We start from the raw sequence: 23105 nt of genomic DNA on the forward strand, positions 1-23105 counted from the left end.
TGTCCGATTGGAGCATTTTGTCGGAAAATATTTCCGGCAAGTTGGAAAATTTGGTCCGACGGATATTCCGACGGAAACAGTCCGATGCAAACCACACACACAGTCGGAATATCCGACAAAACGCTCCGATCGGACACATTCGATCGGAATCTCCGATCGTGTGTACAAGGGCTAAGAGTACCTGAACTTTCCTCCTAACCCTCTGATCCCATCTTAAGAGACTGTTCGTTAACTACGTTTTTGCAAATAAAAATCCTTTTATGCGGATCTGTCGTCAGTCTCTAAAGTTTCTGGGCCATCTACCACGGGAACCCCCTAGACGCAACTCTAGGTGAAGAAGGTAACGGTGAGCACAATCAAACCAGCAGCTCCTTCGGAGGTCAGTGCTACATATACATATAACCAATAATGGCAAAATAAAAATAAATGTTCATTTATCAACTTTTATCAACAGGCAATGTTCACCCCCCCAGCCCCGGGTCAGTCCAGAGCTACAAGGCCTTGTGTTATGGAACTGGAGGAGGTGCTGAATGTGGCTCACCACCGTCCTTCCGGTAAGCTCTGCCGAGTCCAGCTGCCACAGCGACAGATGGAACTTTGTAGTATTTTTAGCCAAGCTGAGCTACATTAGAAAAAAAAAACAAAAAAACTTATAGCAAAGTTCAGATAAAGGGGGGGGGGATAGTGTATGCGACCACGCTTCATGTTACACCATAAAAACAAGGAGTAATATTAAACGTGGTCTAAAAAGTGGACTATGCCTTTCAGGACAATATAAATGTTGAATCAAACTTGCCTGGTCAACCTGACCCTCTGGCATCACCAAATTATAGTGTTAATTGGTAATTATTAGTGTTAATTATCTTTTTAGCTGTCTGCAGGGGTGGCATTTTCCTACTGACCACCAATGGAAGGGGGTCATGCTTCCCAATGTACGGTGGAAGGTGGGCATACTTCCCACTGACTACCAATGTAAAGGTGGGGGGGGCATACTTCCCACCAATGTAAGGGGGACATTCTTCCCACTGACCACCAATCCAATGTAAGGGGGGGGTGCATTTGTTCCCCAATGTAAGAGGGGCATACCTCCTACTGACCACCAGTGTAAAGGGTGCGGCGTACTTCCCACCAATGTAATAACATTCTTCCTACTAACCACCAATCCAATGTAAAAAGGGGGTGCATTCTTCCCACTTACCCCCAATGTAAGGGGGGCATTCTTCCCACTTACCGTCAATTTAAGGGGGGCATTCTTCCCACTTACCGTCAATTTAAGGGGGGCATTCTTCCCACTTACTGTCAATTTAAGGGGGGCATTCTTCCCACTTACCGTCAATTTAAGGGGGGCATTCTTCCCACTGTCACCAATGTAAGATTTAAGGTGGGGGGGCATACCTCCCACTGACCACCAATGTATCAGGAACATACTTCCCAGTGCCGTAAGGGGGACATTCTTGCCACTGACCACCAATGTAAAGGGAGGGCCATACTTTCCAATGATCACCAATGTAAGGGGGCATACTTGCATACTTCCCATGAACCAACAATATAAGGGGCATTCTTCCCACTGTCACCAATGTGAGGTGGGGGCGCATACCTCCCACTGACCACCAATGTATGGGGGGCATAATTCCCAGCTTCGTAAGGGAGACATTCTTGCCACTGACCATTGTAAGGGGGGCATACTTCCCTCTCACCACCAATGTAAGGGGGGGGGCATACTTCCCAGCATGGCAAGGAGGACATTCTAGTCACTGACCACCATTGTGGTGGGGGGGCATTCTTCCAACTAATGACCAATGTAAGGAACATTCTTCCCACTGACCACTAATGTAAAAGGGAAGGTGGGGCATACTTCCCAATGATCACTAATATAAGGGGGCTATCATAATGGGGGCGTTCTTCCCACTCACAACCAATGTAAGGGGGGAGGCATTCCTCCCAATGATCATGAATGTAATGGGGGGGGGGGGGGAATACTTCCCACTGGCCACCAATGTAAGGGACATTTTTCCCACTAACCTCTGATGAATTCGTTTAGGCAGAAGCTCCCTGAAACTTGGTTGTTCTTTTGTGGAAAAAGGTTGAGAAAGGCAGACCTACCTAGTGAGTCACCAACTTGGAACAAGTGTTTTTTTTGGACTTTGCTGACCACATGCCTGTTCCTGGTCAGTGCCTTACTAGGTAGGGAATTCAGGATGAAGAAGACATCCGGGGTCTGTGCCTTTAGAAGCAAGTCAGCATTTTCAGGCATCATTCAGTCCTCAAAGGTTCACTTTAATACTTCTCGGATGTGCCAGTAAGCTAGAGTTCTGTATATACAAGAAAGGAGTGAATACATAAGATCTATGATGCAAAAACGAGCCTGAAGTTCACAGACTGGAAACTGCTGCTGAAGGAAATCTGGTCTTTCAGTTTTATATCGAAGTTCCAGGAAAAACAAGTCTGTACACCGCTGGCTCTTCCATCAGACTTGTCCATGAATGTGTCCTTTGGTTGTGTTCCATCAGAAGTCAGATACGGCCAGTCCCATCGATCGTTCCTACAAAGGGTGTCGGTCACAAGTCTGTTAGCTGATATTTGCGGACAATTCCATCTCTGCAGCAAGTGTAAACCAACTTCTCCGAGACCGCAACCTGGAGAGGGAAGACGGGGACATTTATCAATGGTGCCACAGAACAAGGCAAATGCTGAATGGAAGAAAGGAGACAGATTTAAAGATGAACTCTGGGTGGAATTTTGTTTGTTATCAGTATTGTACAAGTCCATTTCTACCTTACACCGATATTATATTCCCTTTGCAGCCAAAGCATCAGATGGTGCTCAGTCTTTGGAGAAACGCAACATTTCCAGTGCTCAGCGTCATCAATATCCCGTATATAAGACTGGTGGCCGCTGTACCCAATCCTGCCTCTCAAACTTCCCCAATGTATTTGGAGGAGCAGTGAATCTCACGCTGTCAATCTGCGTCATCTATTCTCCCCACACAACTAGACTGACAGGCCAGGGCCCTCCAGGTCTGTCCCTCCCACCATTACATCAAAGCTTGACTGACAGGTCAGGAGCAGTGGCAGCTGGTGAAGTTTGAGGATAGGGGGCGCCAGACCCCGCCCTTCCTTCGGGACCACGTAATCTTTGGCTCAATTCCCTGTCTGTGCTGCATCCAATGCAACAGCATGATAAAAGGGAAATCTTTCTCCCATCCACATAGAGGGTATAATATTGACAGTAACAATCATTACACTTGCCAATCATCTTATGTTGTATACATAATAAAGTGTCCATGTGGGTCATTCATTATATGTGGGAGAAACCACCCAAAGGGTTAAAGATAGGATTGCTAGACACAAGTATTCCATCAGGGATAAAATCCAACAAATTATCCTGAGCCCGACATTTCATAGAGAAAGGACATAGCGTTTCTCAATTAAGATTTCTAGTTATAGATGGTATACCTAAGAACAGACGTGGAGGGAATAGGGAATTAACCATTAGAAAGCGGGAGGTACAAAGGATACACTGTTTACATACATTATTGCTTCTTTTCTTCCCCAATTATTTTTATAAATTTATTATAGACATACAAAATATTCCATATCATTCCAAAAAAATAAAAAAATACATTATTGCCAAATTGACTGAATGCTGATTTTGATCTATATTTATTTCTTTGACTTATTCTTCATTTGGATTAAAAAAAAAAAACAGTGATGTCTTTTTATTTTTATAGCCGGTTATATACATGTATTCACTATACGCGTTTTGTTCTTCCTTAGCGCATATCGAATGTAATAAGAAAAGTGATGGCACTTGATGACCCCCATGATTCCATATACAGTGGTGTGAAAAAGTGTTTGCCCCCTTCCTCATTTCCTGTTCCTTTGCATGTTTGTCACACTTAAGTGTTTCGGAACATCAAACCAATTTAAACAATAGTCAAGGACAACACAAGTAAACACAAAATGCAATTTGTAAATGAAGGTGTTTATTATTAAAGGTGAAAAAAAATCCAAACCATCATGGCCCTGTGTGAAAAAGGGATTGCCCCCCTTGTTAAAACATACTATAACTGTGGTTGTCCACACCTGAGTTCAATTTCTCTAGCCACACCCAGGCCTGATTATTGCCACACCTGTTCACAATCAAGGCATCACTTAAATAGGAGCTGCTTGACACAGTAAGGTCCACCAGAAGATCCTTAAAAGCTACACATCATGCCGAGACCCAAAGAAATTCAGGAACAATTGAGAAAGAAAGTAATTGAGATCTATCAGTCTGGAAAGGGTTATAAAGCCATTTCCAAAGCTTTGGGAATCCAGCGAACCACAGTGAGAGCCATTATCCACAAATGGCGAAGACATGGAACAGTGGTGAACCTTCCCAGGAGTGGCCGGCCGCCCAAAATTACCCCAAGAGCGCAGCGACGACTCATCCAAGAGGTCACAAAAGACCCCACAACAACGTCCAAGGAACTGCAGGCCTCACTTGCCTCAGTTAAGGTCAGCGTTCATGCCTCCACCATCAGGAAAAGACTGGGCAAAAATGGCCTGCATGGCAGAGTTCCAAGGAGAAAACCACTGCTGAGCAAAAAGAACATCAAAGCTCGTCTCAATTTCTCCACAACACATCTTGATGATCCCCAAGACTTTTGGGACAACATTCTGTGGACCGATGAGACAAAAGTGGAACTCTTTGGAAGGTGTGTGTCCAAGTATATCTGGCGTAGAAGGAACACTGCATTTCATAAAAAGAACATTATACCAACAGTAATATATGGTGGTGGTAGTGTGATGGTCTGGGGCTGTTTTGCTGCTTCAGGACCTGGAAGACTTGCCGTGATAAAAGGAACTATGAATTCTGCTGTCTACCAAGAGATCCTGAAGGAGAATGTCCGACCATCTGTTCGTGTACTCAAGCTGAAACGAACTTGGGTTCTGCAGCAGGACAATGATCCTAAACACACCAGCAAGTCCACCACCGAATGGCTGAAGAAAAACAAAATGAAGACTTTGGAGTGGCCTAGCCAAAGTCCTGACCTGAATCCTATTGAGATGTTGTGGTATGACCTTAAAAAGGCCGTTCATGCTCGAAAACCCTCTAATGTAACTGAATTAGGACAATTCTGCAAAGATGAGAGGGGCCAAAATTCCTCCAGGACGCTGTAAAAGCCTCATTGCACGTTATCGCAAACGCTTGGTTGCAGTTGTTGCTGCTAAGGGTGGCCCAACCAGTTATTAGGTTTAGGGGGCAATCACTTTTTCACACAGGGCCATGATGGTTTGGATTTTTTTTCACCTTTAATAATAAACACCTTCATTTACAAATTGCATTTTGTGTTTACTTGTGTTGTCCTTGACTATTGTTTAAATTGGTTTGATGTTCCGAAACACTTAAGTGTGACAAACATGCAAAGGAACAGGAAATGAGGAAGGGGGCAAACACTTTTTCACACCACTGTAGGTCTACATGTTTTCTTCATTTGTTGATTATCCTTGTTGACTTATTATGAATCGGATATCCTTATCCGATTCATTGATTGATCCCATATGAGATAGGAGTGTATAAATACGCTTGTAAAGATCATTATTATTGTATTTGTCTTTCTCTGAAGAAGAGCGCCATCTGTACAGCCCGGAACTGTCATGCAATGCAATAGACACTGAATGGAGATATATATATATATATATATATATATATATATATATATGTATATATGTATGTGTGTGTGTGTGTGTGTGTGTGTGTGTGTGTGTGTGTGTGTGTGTGTGTGTGTATACACACACTATATATATATATATATATATATATATATATATATATATATATATATATATATACACACACACACACACACACACACACACACACACACACACATACATACATACATACATACATACATACATATATATATATATATATATATATATATATATCTCCAAGTCTGCACACCCTATCACCCTATGTTAAAATGTCAGGTCTCTGTGACAGAAGAAAAAAAAAAAAAAAAAGAAGGAGAGAGACAAAGATAAATCATTTCAGATTTTTTTTTGTTCCCCTTTAACCACTTGCCCACAGGGCACTTTCACCACCTTCCTGCCCAGGTCATTTTTCAGCCTTCAGCGCTGTCGCACTTTGAATGACAATTGCACGGTCATACAACACTGTACCCAAACTAATTTTTTTTTTATAATTTTCTTCACACAAATAGAGCTTTCTTTTTTTGGTATAGAATCGCTGCTGGGTTTTTTATTTTTTACAAAAAAGAAGACCAAAAATTTTGAAAAAATAAAAAAAAAGCGTTTTACTTTTTTTCTGTCAGTAAATTTTACACGTACACGGATGTACGCTGATGAGGCGGCACTGATAAGCTGAACTGGTGGGCATTGATGAGGTGGCACTGGTGAGGCGGCACTTATGGGCGCTGATGAGGAGGCACCAATATGCTGCATTTATGAGCACTGATAGGTGGTGCTGATGGGCAGCACGGATAGGCGGTGCAGATGGGCACTGATCGACAGCAGTGATGGGCAGCACTGACTGGCATCGCTAATGGGCACTGATTGGTGGCACTTGTGGGCAGTGGTGGGCACTGATTGCTGCCACTGGTGGGCACAGGTGGGCACTGATTTGTGACACTTTTTTTTTTCTTTATTGTAATCAGAGCACTGATGATCAGTGCCCCGATTACATTCCTAGATGTCCCCCTGCGAGGAGATACCGCTGATCAGCTCTCCTCTCATTCTGTTAGTGTGAGGCGAGGAGAGCCGATTACCGGCATCTCCATGTTTACATGCGACAGGCTGCGATTATACACAGACGCAGCTCTTTACAGAGATCGGGGTCGCGCCATGTCCTAGCAACACAGCGCGGCCGCAATCGCCGTGCTGCTGCACGCCCCCGCAGGCACGCGAGAGCGGCTGTTCTCGGACACCTTCATATGACGGCATCCCAGAACGAGAGCCCCGCCTTCATTTGATGGTGGGCGGGCAAGCAAACAGTTGATGTGACCTATAAATGGTACGACTCAGTTGAAGAGCAAACTGAAATCTTTTACATGGAGGGAAGTAAAAATAAAAAACCTTAAATATTATGGTCGCATAAGTGTACACACCCCGCCCCCGAGCTTTGTGGGACGGTGGCCGAGCACCTGCTATGGACGAGTCGCCACTGGTCGGGAAACTCCTTGTGTATCCCGCCTACTATTACATCATAGCTTGACTGACAGGCCAGGATACTCCTGATGTGTCCAGCCTACCATTACATCATAGCCTAACAGGTCAGGAGACTCCAGGTCTGTCCCACCCACCATTACATTACAGCTTGACTAAGAGCTCAGGGGACTCCTGGTGTGTTCCGCCTACCATTACATCATAGCTCGACTGTCAGGCCAGGAGACTCCTGCAGTGTCAAGCACACCAGAAGATGTGCCAGGTGTGTAGGAATTTGATCTGAGCATGCGTGGCACTTTGTCCGATCTGAATTCTCTACACATGATCGGACTATGTCCGATCGGAGCATGTTGTCGGAAAATTTTATCGACAAGTTGGAAAGCTTGGTCCGTCGGAGTATCCGATGGAAAAACAGTCCAATGGAGACCACACACGGTCGGATTATCCATCAGAATGTCCAACCGTGTGTACAAGGGCTTAGTGTTCTTAGATTTCCACCAGAAGCTTGTGACTTTCAAATGGGTTTCAGAGATCAGACTGCTCCTGCCATATACAGCCAATACTCAGAGCCGTCTTTAAGGCAGGGCAAAAGGGGCAGCTGCCCCGGGTCCAGTCATTGTTGTGGAGCCCAAAGCAGCTGCCCCTTGAGCCTAAGCTAACTGAAAATGGTTGACAAGTGGATTCTGCAGGGCCCAAGAAAATGTCTGCCCAGGGTCCAATCAATATTAAAGATGGCCCGATGGCCCTGCCCATACTGGGCATCCAGTGGGTATTTTCCACCGACATATCTGTAAGTCTCCCAAACACATCTACTCTACCCGGAAGGGGTCACGGGCACTAGGAAATGAGAATGTGATCAAAAATGGTTGCCTAAAATGTTACTGCGTCGCATTAACTGACAATTGTGCGACGTGTCTCCCAAAACAAAATTGACATCCTTTTTTTTTTCCCCACAAATAGAGCTTTCTTTTGGTGGTATTTGATCACCCCTGCGGTTTTTATTTTTTGCGCTATAAACAAAAATAGAGCGACAATTTTGAAAAAAAACACGCATTTTTTTTTAACTTTTTGTCATAATAAATATCCCCCAAAAATATATAAAAAAAACAATTTTTTTCCCTCAGATTAGGCCGATACGTATTCTGCTACATATTTTTGGTAAACAGAAAAAAAAACGCAATAAGCGATTATTGATTGGTTTGCGCAAAAGTTATAGCGTTTACAAAATAGGAATACTTTCATGGCATTTTTATTAATAATTTATTATTTATTTATTTTTTTACTAGTAATGGCGGCGATCAGCGATTTTTATTGTGACTGCGACATTGCGGCGGACACATCGGACATTTTTGGGACCATTGTCATTTATACAGCAATCACTGCTATACAAATGCAGCGATTCCTGTGTAAATGACACTGGCAGTGAAGGCGTTAACCAGTGGGTGGCAGTGTAGGGGTTAAGTGTTCCTAGGGGCGTGTTACTAACTGTGTGGGGGCTGGGCTTTCATTTAGTGAACACTGATCTCTGCTCCAATCACATGGAGCAGAGATCAGCGTCACTAGTTGCTAGGCAGAATGGGGAAATGCTGTTTACATGGCATTTCCTCCATTCAGCGGTCCTGTGAGACGATCGCGGGTATGCCCGCGGCGATCGAGTCCGCGGGACCCGTGACCAGACTCACGAGGGTCCCGACCGGCACGTGAGCGTGCCGCCGGCAGCACACTCGCGATGGCAGGGCGGCATTGAAATTTGGACGTACCTGTACACCAATATGCCTGCCCGTGCCATTCTGCTGACGTACATCGGCGTGCGCCGGTCGGGAACTGGTTAATACACGTTATTGAAAAATATGTTGTTTGAAGCCTGAAATAATAAAAAAAATAAAAAAATAAAAAATAAAAAATGTATTCGAAAATCATGGATTATTTACACCAGGTTCATGACAATTTCAGAACGATCTCCCTGCAGCTGTTTAAAAACCCACTAATTTCCCTGTTCAATCCCCCGAGGGATTGCCATGACGACCGCAGCGCGTTGCCCATTTTACAGTGATTGTACATGCTTTTTCAATAGCGGAAGATTATTTTTGGATGCTATCCCCAGCGCCGACCACCTTTCCTGTGATCTAGATGCATCCTGACGTATGACCCTGGATGTAGACCAGGAGTCTCAACCGTTTGCAGAACTACAAGTCCCATCGTGCCTCTGCCTGTGGGAGTCATGCTTGTAACGGTCAGCCTTGCAATGCCTCATGGGACTTGTATTTCTTGCAACAGCTGGAGGGCTGCCAGTTTGAGACCCCTGGGGTAGACTGTCTGCACCAAGGGGTGTACATCTGTGCGCATGCATGTGTTTATACAAGTACGGATGTATACCCACAGACAGCTGTCTTTGCTTTTCAAAGGGGCGGCTGTACTCAACAGCTGCATTATAGAAGCGTTGGCAGCCTCAGAGTCTGAGCACCGTGCTGTTCTGCATGAAGGTGGAAGCGCCCATACACCTGTTACCAACAGTACACATCTGCCTGTATACACAAGTACCAGCATACACCCATGTACAACCATTGCTTTCTATAGGCGGTTGTATGGGGCAACTGGTGCTCCCGGGCAAATTTGACATATTACCCAAGGCTCTCATGTGCATGAGGTCTAATATATCAGTGATATAAATCCTGTATAGTAATAGAAATAATAATAATAGTCAGTATAAAATGAATAGAAAGATCACAAATCGGTGTTGAATAAAAGTGCCCACCTTGTACACGGGTTCACAGTCTGGTTCTGTGAGCTCTAGAAGATGGTCAGAATCCTGCTGGAGGATGAAGCAGATCCCATCACCTGGACGATAAGAGAACATCAAACACAAAGAGTAAAATCACTGGGTCATTCAGCTGCTAAAGCTTCCCAGCAACACTGAAACTTGGCGAACATTAAAAAGTCTCTGATGTGCATAGAAATCAGATTTGTAAGCGATTGAAAAAGTGGAGAGGAAAGGGAAGCATAACAGCAAAGGGTCACGTGGAGGTGACGCAACGCGTCAGGGAGGAGCCAGGTGTCACGATCGTCACCTCCGGTAGCGGCCGAGACCGGAAGTTCCTTGGTTTACCATCTCGCGAACTTGATCATTGAACTGTGAGTGTATATTGTTTAATAAAATATCTTGTGGTTACGGTCTACACATGGGAGCCCCCCTCTTGTTTTTTTATATTATCCGGTATTTGGGTGATGAATTATCTACACTGACGGGCTGGGATCACGAGGAGGAGAGAAAATAGCCAGAGTGTTATCTATATCATGCTTGATTGGGCCATTGATGGTCTCTATTGGAGGTGAGAGGCTCCACAAGTATAGCACTAAATGAATGGTGGCTTGTCACTGGATTTGGAGCATTGTTTATATTCCACTGCATGGACTGTTCTGAAGATCACAGCATTGAAACTGGAATACACACCGCACTGATTGTTTATGTGATACATCAATTAGTTTGCACTTTGTTTTTTTTTTACATACACTGCTGTAATTTGCTGACTGCACTGATCATTTGTGTGGACTCAATGAACTTTATCGCACTTTTTTATTTTTATTTTATTGCATTTGCACTTTATTAATTGTATTGTATTTGCACAGTATTTATCCTTGCTTTTTTTGCACATAGTAGTTTCACATATAGGTTTGTCACTTTTGTATTTATATTTAGTGACATTATTAGTCTAGGAGGAAGTGGGATAGCGCCGCATATTTTCTTTTTTCAATATAATAACGGAGTTTTTGCAAACAAAACTTTCAAAGGCTTTTTTCTAGTGATATCAAGAATTATTATTATTAATTAGAAATTATTATTATGTTTTGTTTTTTTGGGAAAGTTACCACAGCACCATTATCCCGTAGTTTATAAGATCAAAGATACAACTATGTTGGTGTCCCTTGTCAATTTTACATTGTATTTTTTTTTTAAATGTACCTGCCTACTCCCGACTGTCATTTGAAGTAAAACACACAGCCAAGTATTATGCTACACTATTTTTTCTTGTGCATTAAAAAAAAAAATAAACCACAAATGAAATTAGACATGCTATCTGCCAATAGAACTTAACCAAAAAGTGCATTCTATGCATCCAAAAATATAGAAAATATACCAAATCAAATCATTATTCAACCAAAAAATAAATGTCAAAGCAATAACTTCAAGGCCAATAATAAATAACATGTTATCTCTTCCGATTCCGCAAAATGGCTGACGAACGGCCGTTCAGAAACAAACTGAAAATTGTGAACTGAAAAGCAAGAACTGAAAAGCGCGAATCAACGCTCACCAAAATTCTACTAACTCTAAATTAGCAGAAGGAGCCCAAAGGGTGGCGCTAAAAAGCTGAAAAACAACGTAGTACATCACTACCTTCGTATCTGTTGGCCAACATTTGTGTGGCCGTGCGTATGCAAGACAAGTTTGGGCCAACGCCCTTCGGACAAAAGTCTGTTTTTTTTTTGGCCAACAATCCGATCGTGTGTACGAGGCTTTAGGCTTTTATGTCCTGTATGATCGTCTGCTAATCCTGCCAGTAACACACTTCCTGTCCTAGGGTAACAACGTTCACTCACTGTACATTAGAGCTGCAACGATTATTTTGTCTGTCAACTAATCTAGCGATTATTTTTTCGATTAGTCATCGACTATAACGATTATTTTAATTTTATTTTTTTACTTAATCTAGTGTTCTTTTTTTTTGATTAGCTAATTAATCCTTTGGATAACTACAAAAAATAATAAGTACATAATAATAATAAAAAAATAAAAATAACAGAATGTAACAATTATATAGAAATATATACATTATATATAGAAATATAATACATATATATATATATATATATATATATATATATATATATATATATATATATATATATATATATATATATATATATATATATATATATATATACACACACACATACACATACATATATATATTTATTTTCTTTTATTTTAGCTTTTTTTATTTTCTGTTCAGAAGTTCATGAATGTTTATAAAATTTATTTTTTACAATGCTTTCTTTGGTTAAGGGTAGGGTGTGTGGTGACAGTGTCAGTGTGTTTTTTGTTTTTTTTACAATATTTTTTTTTTATCAGCCCTGTTGGGGGGGTCTATGGTGAGATATCAGGGGTCTTAACAGACCTCTGACATCTCCCATTTGAGACAGGGAAAGGGATTAGGGACAGAGATTCCCCAGTCCCTTTCTCTGTAGCCTCTGCTGCACTGATAATAAATGGAGAGAAGGCAGCGGCTTCTCTCCATTCATTAACAGACATCGTAATCACAGGAGGTTACAATGTTTCAGTTATGTGAATGGACAGAGTCGGTGGTCACTGACTGTCCATTCAGAAAATGAAGGAGCTGGGTTTACAGGCTTCTACCTCCGCTCTCCATCCTGAGATACTGAGGGGGACGGCAGCACGGAGGGGGGAGAAGAGAGGGGGACAGATGCACGGAGGGGGGAGAAGAGAGAGGGGGACAGATGCACGGAAGGGGGACACAGAGAAGAGAGAGGGGGACAGATGCACTGAAGGGGGACACAGAGAAGAGAGAGGGGGACAGATGCACGGAAGGGGGACACAGAGAAGAGAGAGGGGGGCAGATGCACGGAGGGGGGAGAAGAGAGAGGGGGACAGATGCACGGAGGGGGGAGAAGAGAGAGGGGGACAGATGCACGGAAGGGGGACACAGAGAAGAGAGAGGGGGACAGATGCACTGAAGGGGGACACAGAGAAGAGAGAGGGGGACAGATGCACGGAGGGGGGAGAAGAGAGAGGGGGACAGATGCACGGAGGGGGGAGAAGAGAGAGGGGGACAGATGCACGGAGGGGGAGAAGAGAGGGGGGGCGGCAGCACAGAACAGGATGAGAGAAGCACTGCGCTGAAAGCCACGGTGGGGGTGTGGACTTGCAACTCTCACTGTGTGACGCATCGACGCCTTTCACACACGTCAACATATTTTCATCGATTACCTCGACTCGTCGTGGCAGCTCTACTGTACATCATTTATGAAAAAGAAGCGTGGTCACTCAAGGCTGATCTGATTTAGGCCCTTTTCACCCAGGGCGGATTCGTTCCGACGGACTCCACTTGCTCGGCGGGGGATCGCTCAGTCTCTGCTCCGCTGTGCAGAGATGGACCTGTCAGAGCCCCGCTGTCCTCTAACATGAAAGTGGTTCTCCACCCAAAAGGGGAAGTTCCGCTAATCGGATCCCTCCCCCCCTCCGGTGCCACAATCGGCACCTTTCAGGGGGGAGGGGGATGCAGTTATCTGGATAATCCAGGTAACTGCACCCACTTCCGGGACGGACCGCCGCAGACCCCCCCCCCCCCGCGGTGTTCTGGGAAACACACAGTTCCCAGGACACAGCGGGGACCAGAAGAGACGCGCAGCGCGACTCGCGCATGCACAGTAGGGAACCGGGCAGTGAAGCCACAATGCTTCACTTCCCGATTCCCTGACAGAGGATGGCGGCGGGGCAGCAGAGAGACGAACGATCGCTCGTCATCTGCCGCCGACATCGCTGGAACCTGGGACAGGTAAGTGTCCATTTATTAAAAGTCATTAGCTGCAATATTATATAGATTTTTTTTTAGGTGCAGAACTGCTTGAATATGCTTTGATCTAAACCATTCCATTGTAGCTCTGGCTGTATGTTTCGAGTCGTTGTCCTGCTGGAAGGTGAACCTCCGGCCCAGTCTCAAGTTTTTTTGCAGACTCTAACAGGTTTTCTTCTAAGATTGTCCTGTATTTGGCTCCAACCATCTTCCCATCAACTCTGACCAGCTTTCCTGTCCCTGCTGAAGAAAATCATCCCCACAATATGATGTCACCACCATGTTTCACAGTAGGGATGGTGTGTTCAGGGTGATGTGCAGTGTTAGTTTTCCACCAAACACAAACTTTTTAGCCTAAAAGCAAAATGCTATAATTTTGGTCTCATCTGACCAGAGCACCTTCTTCCACGTTTGCTGTGTCCCCCACATGGCTTCTCACAAACTGCAAATTGGACTTCTTATGGATTTCTTTCAACGATGTCTTTCTTCTTGTCACTCTTCCATAAAGGGCAGATTTGTGGAGAGACGACTAATAGTTGTCCTGTGGACAGATTCTCCCACCTGAGCTGTGGATCTCTGCAGCTCCTCCAGAGTTACCATGAGCCTCTTGGCTGCTTCTCTGATGAATGTTCTCCTTGCCCGGCCGGTCAGTTTAGGTGGACGGTCATGTCTTGGTAGGTTTGCAGTTGTGCCGTACTCCTTCCATTTTTGGATGATGAATTGAACAGAGCTCCGTGAGATGTTCAAAGCTTGGAATATTTTTTTTTTTTTTTTTTTATAACATAATCTTGCTTTATATTTATCCACAACTTTATCCCTGATCTGTCTGGTGTGTTCCTTGGCCTTCATGATGCCGTTTCTTCACTAAGGTTCTCTAACAAACCTCTGAGGGCTTCACAGAACAGCTGTACTATATACTGAGATTAAATTACACACAGGTGGACTCTATTTACTAATTAGGCGACTTCTGACTGCAATTGGTTCCACTAGATTTTAGTTAGGGGTATCAGAGTAAAGGGGGCTAAATACAAATGCCTCCCCACACTTTTCATATATTTGTAAAACATTTTAAAAAACATTTATCATTTTTCTTCCACTTCACAATTATGTGCCACTTTGTGTTGGTCTATCACATAAAATAAAAAAATGTTGTGGTTGTACCATGACAAAAAATGTTGAAAATTTCAAGGGGAATGAATACTTTTTTATGGCGCTGTATGATGAGATAAGACAATGAATTACACTCATACCATGGCTGGCAATGAAGCCCTCTCTAAATGGCACCAGGCATAAAACTGGGGCTCCCGACTTGCAGATGGTTTGTACGGGAACTCTGAAACAAAGAAATGTTATGATTGGTAAAAGGTGCAACAGGGCAAAGTTAACAAACATAGTAGGTGAGGCTGAAAAAAAAGACACAAGTCCATCAAGTCCAACCTATGTGTGTGATTATATGTCAGTATTACATTGTATATCCCTGTATGTTGTGGTCGTTCAGGTGCTTTACTACGTTTTTTGAAACTATTATTGATGTGCTCCCCTCCCCCCACTGAGACCACCACCTGTGAAAGGGAATTCCACATCCTTGCCGCTCTTACAGTAAAGAACCCTCTACGTAGTTTAAGGTTAAACATCTTTTCTTCTAATTTTAGTCTTGTTAAACTCCATTCCGCAAAAAAAAGTTTTATCCCCATTGTGGGGTCACCAGTACAGTATTTATAAATTGAAATCATATCAAAGGCCGCTTGCCTCAGTACTCCTCTCAATAGACCTCAGTCCTGATACAACTAGTGGGCTGGCTCTTGAGAGGCGTTATACAAATATCAAAATGGTATATACTGTAGATATATAGATATAGATGGATAGAGAATCGGGTGTTCCTATGCAGACTGTATATTTATGTAGGCCGCCCTAGGTAACACCCACATACACACATAATGCTGAGCCCCAGTGATCCGGTGGACGGGGACCTGGAAGGATAGCACCGTCAGGAACTGAAACCGGAGCGCCTGAACGTAATTGGGGGCCGGGACTACGTTCTCCTCGAGAAAGCTAGAAGGCTCCATTACGTCCTGGTTTGAGTGGTCTACCTTTTCTGGCCACGGACTGGGAAGGCAGAGGATCCGTGGTGTCTGTGCCCCCTGGGAGTGGTTACCCTAGGGTTGCTCCGAGTAACACTTGGGTGTGGGACCCCATTGTGTAAAAAAAAAAAAAAAAAAAAAAAAAAAAAAAAGGCACATGGTCACAGACACCAAAGTTTTTCTCTCCGCACTGCGCCTTTTAGAGCCTGTCCTCCTGGCTAAGTCCAGGGGCAATTTTTTTACTTACCAGGCCTCAGGGCCTTGGGCATGGCTTTTTTTATTCTATTTATTTATTTCCTCCCACTGTTTGTCACTTGTGTGCGTTTGCTTTCACTTAATGAAGGGTGCGAGTCCTCTGGCTTACCTTGACGTCTAGGGAGAGGATGTGCGGCCCTGGTTCCTTCCCCCCCTGCCTCTGGGGGGGGGGGGGGGGGTCTCTCTTCGGGAGAGCTCCCCTGACCTAGTACTAGATGGATGGCCTCGGCTGACCTAGAAGAACGGGCTCTACCAGGCAGACCATGTTAACATATTTCCCTGTCTGGACCCTTGCGCCCCGGGGGTCAGGGTACGAGTCCTACCCCTTCAGGGGGTAGACAAGAGCACAACCTTAAGTGCACTTTCTTTGTCTACTTATGGGTTTTTTCGTTTACAGGATTTTGCACCACTGCATACATTTTTTTTTTTTTTTGTTAATGAGTATTTCCATTGCTCCCAGTGGCTGAACAAATAGCAGCAATATGAAGGAAAGGTTAGTATGTGCTGTAAAGAGACGGGGGGGGGGGGCTTTAAAAACGTAACCATTGCTTTGCTCTGCATGGGTAAACCATAAGTAAACCTGATAAATATTTGTGCAATTGAGCATATGATGAAAAATGTATAAAGCAGAATTTACTTGTAGTAGATCCAGACATAAAAGCAGCTGAAGTTATATTCGAATCTGAACTTTCCTTATGAAAATCAAGCTTGGTCCCAACGCCTCTTAATCTCCCAATTCTCTATAACAGGGGTCCGCAACCCCCAGGAGCAGCGGACCGATTCCAGTCTGTGACCTGTTAGGAACTGGGCCTAGGAATTCACAACAAGGGAACGGAGGGCTGCCAGAGTGCTTTACAGCTCCAGCAGCTATACACTGCCGGCTGCAGTAGGGGGCACTGTGGTGCACAATTCCGCACATCTCGCGGCTCCCTTTCTTCTTTTTTTTTTTGTCCAAACTTTATTTTGAGGTGCACAAAATGTACACTTCATTCACTGAAATATCTTCACACGCAGCGCCGCCACAGGTTGCGTTGCAGTGTGAATGGGACATATAGGAAGCAACTGTTTCCAGTATGCCCTAGCGGGTAACGGACATTTTACAATGCAGTACAACGTCTGTCACCACAAGCTATGCGAATTACACCGCTGCTCTATAATGGTCCCTTGATATGATGTGGTTCACCAATAGAGACATTATGGGAAGCAGGATGGAAGGAGTTAAGCTTTGCTTCATCAGGAAATGAAGCGATTTGAACACAACTTCAGCTGTCTGGCTACTGAAATATTTTTTAATATATATATATATATTTTTTTTTTCACTGTTCTGCCAGCAATGAAACCCCAATCTGCAGACTACCAGCACTACATTCCCTCCACTCTCAATACTCATTGCTCTGCCAACAATTGACCCCCCCCCCCCAACCCCGCTCTGCCAGAACTAATCCCGCTCTGCTAATCATTATTCTGCCAGAAAGTAAACCCCCCAACACGCTCTACCAGCACTACCACCCCCCCCCCACCCCCCCCGCTTGCTACTGCTGCTCTGAAAGCACTACCCCTATCTCCACACCCGCTAACTACTCTTATCTGTATTATATGCATGAAGGTAAAAAACCTTCTGTGTGCAGCTCCCCAATACTTACCCGAGCCCCATCTCGATCCAGAGATGTGGGCGAAAGCACTGGCTTTCCGAGGACTCTCACTCCTCATTAGCTGAGGTAGCAGCAGGAGCCGCCGGCTCCCACTTCTATCATCACAGCCAGTAAGCCAATCAGGAGAGGGAGGGGCCGCGCCATGGCTCTGTGTGTGAATGCACATGAACAGCCGTGGCTTGGGAGCTCACAAAGCAAGTTGCTGGGCGTGAGGGGACTTGGCAGGGAGGGAGGAGGCCAGGAGTGCCGATGAAGGACCTGAGAAGAGAATCGGGGCTGCTCTGTGCAAAACTATTACACAGAGCAGGTAAGTATAACATGTTTGTTATTTAAAAAAAAAAAAACAAAGACTTTAATAATCGCTTTAAAAGGGTTGTAAACCCTCGCGGTTTTGCACCTCAATGAATTATATGCAATGAGGTGAAAAAACTCTTGTAGTGCACCAGCCCCCCAGAGCCCCACCCCCCTTTTACTTACCTGAGCCCGATCTTTCCTGCACTGGGGACGAGCACACCCGCTCCAGCCGGTGTCTCGGGTTCTGATTGGATAGATTGATTGCAGCGCAGCCATTGGCTCGTGCTGCTGTCAATCAAATTCAGTGACGCGGGAGGGGGGGGGGCGAAGCCGAGTTCTGCTGTCTGTGTCACGCAGCAGGACACAGGAGCGCGCCCGCACGGGTGCCCTGGGGAAGAGCGGCTCTCAAATGGGGCACTCGAGAATAGGAGGAACTAGGAGCGCCACTGAGGGACCCAAGAAAAAATAAAATCTAAATTTTTACATATCCTTTAACCCTCCCACTCACACACTACCATGCCTGCATACATACCCACCCCTGCCCTCAACACTTTGGCACTCCCTTACCACAAACCAGCACACTGCACTCACATCTGCATGCCGACTCAGCCTGACCCTCATCTCCCAGTAGGACCCCCCCAACACCACACCTGTCACCACCTTGCTGTTAAATAAGCCACCACCCTATTCTCTCACCTGTATCCCCAACCTTGCCTGCTCTGGAATGAACGGGCACATGATAGCTGATCCCAATACACCTTACAGTTAAAGTTCTAGGTGCAGCCTGTAAGGGATATAAGGACTTAGGCTTGATTCACACTAACGCGTTTTTTTGATGCATTTTGCAGAAATGCAGGGAAATTTTTTAACATGGGTTCCTATGGAACATGTTCACATTAATGCATTTTTGTGCCTCTGCGTTTTTGGAAAGGGTCGGGGACTTTTTTTTCATGCAAAATGCAGCGTTTTGCATGTAATAGAAGTCAATGGACCTGCATCAAAAACGCAAGTACCACTTTTTTTACCGCGATTTTGCGGGTTTTTAAAAAAAAAAAATTCACTGTATATATCTGGTTGCTAAGCAACCACAGTGTAAAAAAATAAATAAAAACCGCACCAAATTGCGGTAAAAATGTGTGTCCAAAAACGCGCAAAAAGCACTGCAAAAATGCTCAAAAGCAACATGCATAGATGTGAATTGAGCCTAAGGCACTCACAGATATTTGTCAGAGAATAAATAGTCCAAAGGTTTATTTCCCCAACATTTGGTGGGTCACAGCCCGCCTTTAACACCTTGGATTATTTATGCTCTTTCAAAAGTCTCAGTGTCTTGATTTTCATGTTTATTTGCTAGGTGTGCATACATGTACAATATCTCACAAAAGTAAGTACACCCCTGACATTTTTGTAAATATTTTTTTATACTTTTTTCATGTGACAACACTGAAGAAATGACACTTGCCTACAATGTAAAGTAGTGAGTGTGCAGCTTGTATAACAGTGTAAATTTGATGTCCCCTCAAAATAACTCAACACACAGCCATTAATGTCTAAACCGCAGGTAACAAAAGTGAGTACACCCCTAAGTGAAAATGTCCAAATTGGGCCCAAAGTGTCAATACTTTGTGTGGCCATCTTTATTTTCCAGCACTGCCTTAACCCTCTTGGGCATGGAGTTCACCAGAGCTTTACAGGTTGTCACTGGAGTCCTCTTCCAATTCTCTATGATGACATCACGGAGCTGGTGGATGTTGGAGACCTTGCGCTCCTCCACCTTCCATTTGAGAATGTCCCACAGATGATCAATAGGGTTTAGGTCTGGAGACATGCTTGGCCAGTCCATCGCCTTTACCCTCAGAGTCTTTAGCAAGGCAGTGGTCGTCTTGGAGGTGTGTTTGGGGTCGTTATGTTGGAATACTGCCCTGCGGCCCAGTCTCTGAAGGGAGGGGGGATCATGCTCTGCTTCAGTATGTCACAGTACATGTTCCCTCAATGATCTGTAGCTCCCCAGAGCTGGCAGCACTCATGCAGCCCCAGACCATGACACTCCCACCACCATGCTTGACTGCAGGCAACACACTCTTTGTCCTCCTCACCTGGTTGCCGCCACACACGCCTGACACCATCTGATCCAAATAAGTTTATCTTGGTCTCATCAGACCACAGGACATGATTCCAGTAATCCATGTCCTTAGTCTGCTTGTCTTCAGCAAACTGTTTCTGTTTACAGGTCTTATTGTGCATCATCTTTAGAAGAGGCTTCCTTCTGGGATGACAGCCAGGCAGACCAATTTGATGCAGTGTGCAGCGCATGGTCTGAGCACTGACAGGCTGACCCTCCCACCCCTTCAACCTCTGCAGCAATGCTGGCAGCACTCATATGTCTATTTACCAAGGACAACCTCTGGATATGACGCTGAGAACATGCGCTCAACTTCTTCTCATGGCGAGGCCTGTTCTGAGTGGAACCTGTCCTGTCAGACTGTTGTATAGTCTTTGGCCACCGTGCTGCAGCTCAGTTTCAGGGTCTTGGCATTCTTCTTATAACCTAGGCCTTTTTTTATTTTTTCAATCCTCGGAGTTCTTTGCCATGGAGGTGCCATGTTGAACTTCCAGTGACCAGTATGAGAGAGTGAGAGCGATAACACCAAATTTAAAACACCTTCTCCCCATTCACACCTGATACCTTGTAATACTAACAAGTCACATGACACCAGGGAGGGAAAATGGCTAATTGGGCACAATTTGGACATTTTTACCTAGGGGTGTACTCACTTTTGTTGCCAGCGATTTAGACATTAATAGCTGTGTGTTGAGTTATTTTGAGGGGACAGCAAATTTACACTGTTATACAAGCTGTACACTCACTACTTTACATTGTAGACAAGTGTCATTTCTGCAGTGTTGTCACATGAAAAGTTAGAATACAAAAATGTGAGGGGTGTACTCCCTTTTGTGAGTATATATATATATATATATATATATATATATATATATATATATATATATATATATATATATCTCTATCATTGACAGGTTTACTAGGATGAAAGAGAACGTGTGATATCTCACTTTGTGTTTCGGATGTCCAGCTGGTAGATGTTTCCATCTTGACTCCCGGCCAGGATGACGAGGCTGGAGAGGAACGTGCAGCAGTTAAAAGCATCTGACCCATCAAATGTGAAAACCTGCAATAGAGAGAAAACTCCTCAGCATCGCCATAAAAGAGGAAACAAATAAAAATCCCCATGGTGCTTCTGGCTTACAAAGAGAACCTGTCACCATAAGCAACACGGCAACCTGGTATATGGGGGTAAAAAATAAAAGACGCCACAAAAAAAAAAACCTCCGTCTTTTCAAGAGCATAATGCAGGGTAGCCTATATAACTCTTTGTGCGTTTCATGCCCAAGAAAGGTGGGGCAAAGTCTGATTGTTGATATTTCCAGAAAAATGAAGCGTATGCATTGCATACTAGCACATTATGAAAGGACTTACCTGAAAACTAAGCCCTTCAGCGGTGCGCCGTCACTGCTGACAGGGCTTCCGTTTCACCCAGTCTTCCTTCCGGGTTGGCGCCCCGCAGTCGCTTGACTGGCCGAGCTGCGATGACGTCACTCCCATGCATGTGTGCAGGAGTCACAGCCACGGCACCCCCTCCATCTCAAAGCACAGTGCGCATGCGCTGTTGACATCACTGGCACCGCTAAAGTAAATCTCTCCTAAACGACGCATGTTTATGAGAGATTTACTGTACCTACAGGTAAGCCTTATTATAGACTTTCCTGTAGGTATAAACAAAAAAAAAAAAAAACACACCTTTAGGGCCAGCTCACACCTTCACACCACATGCAGTCCAGTGCATTTTTTTCTTCATCCTACTTTTTACAAGTGGTTGTAAACCCCATTGCACCACTTTTACCTACAGGTAAGCCTATAACAAGGCTTACCTGTAGGTGTCAGGAATATCCCCTAAACTTGCACAGTTTAGGAGATATTGAGTATATGCGCTGCTGCCGACATCTTTGGCGCACACGCACTGCAGAAACGGCCCCGCTGGTGCTGTTTCTTCAGGACTCGTACCGTGACCGGCTGCTCCCGCGCACATTGGGCGGGAGTGACATCATCGCAGCTCCGGGCCAATCACAGCGAGCCCGGAAGCCACTCCGGTGGAAGATGACGGGTGTGTACTCCGAGTGCCGACGCCAATTCAGGGCATTGTTCCGAGGTAAGTATTTCATATTGAGCTAGTATGTGACGCATACTAGCTCATTATGCCTTTGTCTTGCAGGTTTTTTTTTTTTTTGGAGGTTTACAGCCTCTTTAATGGATATGGATTTGCATACTATGCAGCTTTGGTCCTGTGGGCCATTTCTCTTTGCAATACAAGAAGGAAGGACTTTGCACAACCTTTCATCAAATGTGGTTCAACAAACCATATTAAAAAGATATAAAATGATTTGGTCATACAAATTAATGTTTGTTAATAAACACATAAAACCAACAAAAGAGCCGCTTACAGACTGGCGGCTGTTCAGACTGACGCCCTCCAACTTCTTATCTTCCCGTGCCAACAGCAGCAGCTTCCCTTCTGTACCGATCTCTCTGTCACCTGCAACACATTATAGACAATTTATCTATTTGCATTCACCTTTAAAGTACTGTGTGGAGAGAGGGGCTCTCTGCAGTCCTGTCCCCTCCCCCCAGATCTCAGAGCCCCTACCCTGCCACATGAACCGTTTTCATAGACCCAAGCTTTGCCTTCCCTGTATACAGCTGACAGATCAAAGCTCTCACACATCTCAGCAGTATGCATGACTGGCATGGAGTCAGGGGGTAAAAGCAGACCCCTACACAACCTCTTCCCTGCTTGGCCATCTAGGGTTGCACAGCAGTGGTCTATGCAAAATCTTTTCTGCTCTTCTCCAGCCTTGTTTACTGTAAAGCCCCATACACACTATCAGATTTTCTGCAGATTTTTGTCTGATATACCAAAACCATGTAGTACAAGGGCCTGTCTGATTGCATACACATTGAAACGCCTAAGATTTGACCTCATA

The 23105-nt window shown here is 44.5% G+C and overlaps 1 protein-coding gene across 1 annotated transcript in view; it reads right to left on the reverse strand.

The window, feature by feature from the left end:
* Positions 1–2256: 2256 nt before the first annotated feature.
* PAAF1 (proteasomal ATPase associated factor 1) overlaps positions 2257–23105 on the reverse strand; it is a 52994-nt gene continuing 32145 nt past the window's right edge. Inside the window, exons 8-12 of the mRNA XM_077451211.1 lie at positions 22566–22657; positions 21120–21235; positions 15016–15098; positions 9928–10010; positions 2257–2636 (exon numbers count right to left, since the gene is read on the reverse strand). Coding sequence (XP_077307337.1) covers positions 2559–2636; positions 9928–10010; positions 15016–15098; positions 21120–21235; positions 22566–22657 — 452 coding nt within the window. The 3' untranslated portion in view covers positions 2257–2558. The remainder of the gene's footprint in view (positions 2637–9927; positions 10011–15015; positions 15099–21119; positions 21236–22565; positions 22658–23105) is intronic.

The sequence above is a fragment of the Lithobates pipiens genome, unplaced genomic scaffold (genome assembly GCF_037356315.1).
Source record: "Lithobates pipiens isolate NorthernLeopardFrog02 unplaced genomic scaffold, aLitPip1_a1.2 Scaffold_23, whole genome shotgun sequence".
NCBI lineage: Eukaryota > Metazoa > Chordata > Amphibia > Anura > Ranidae > Lithobates > Lithobates pipiens.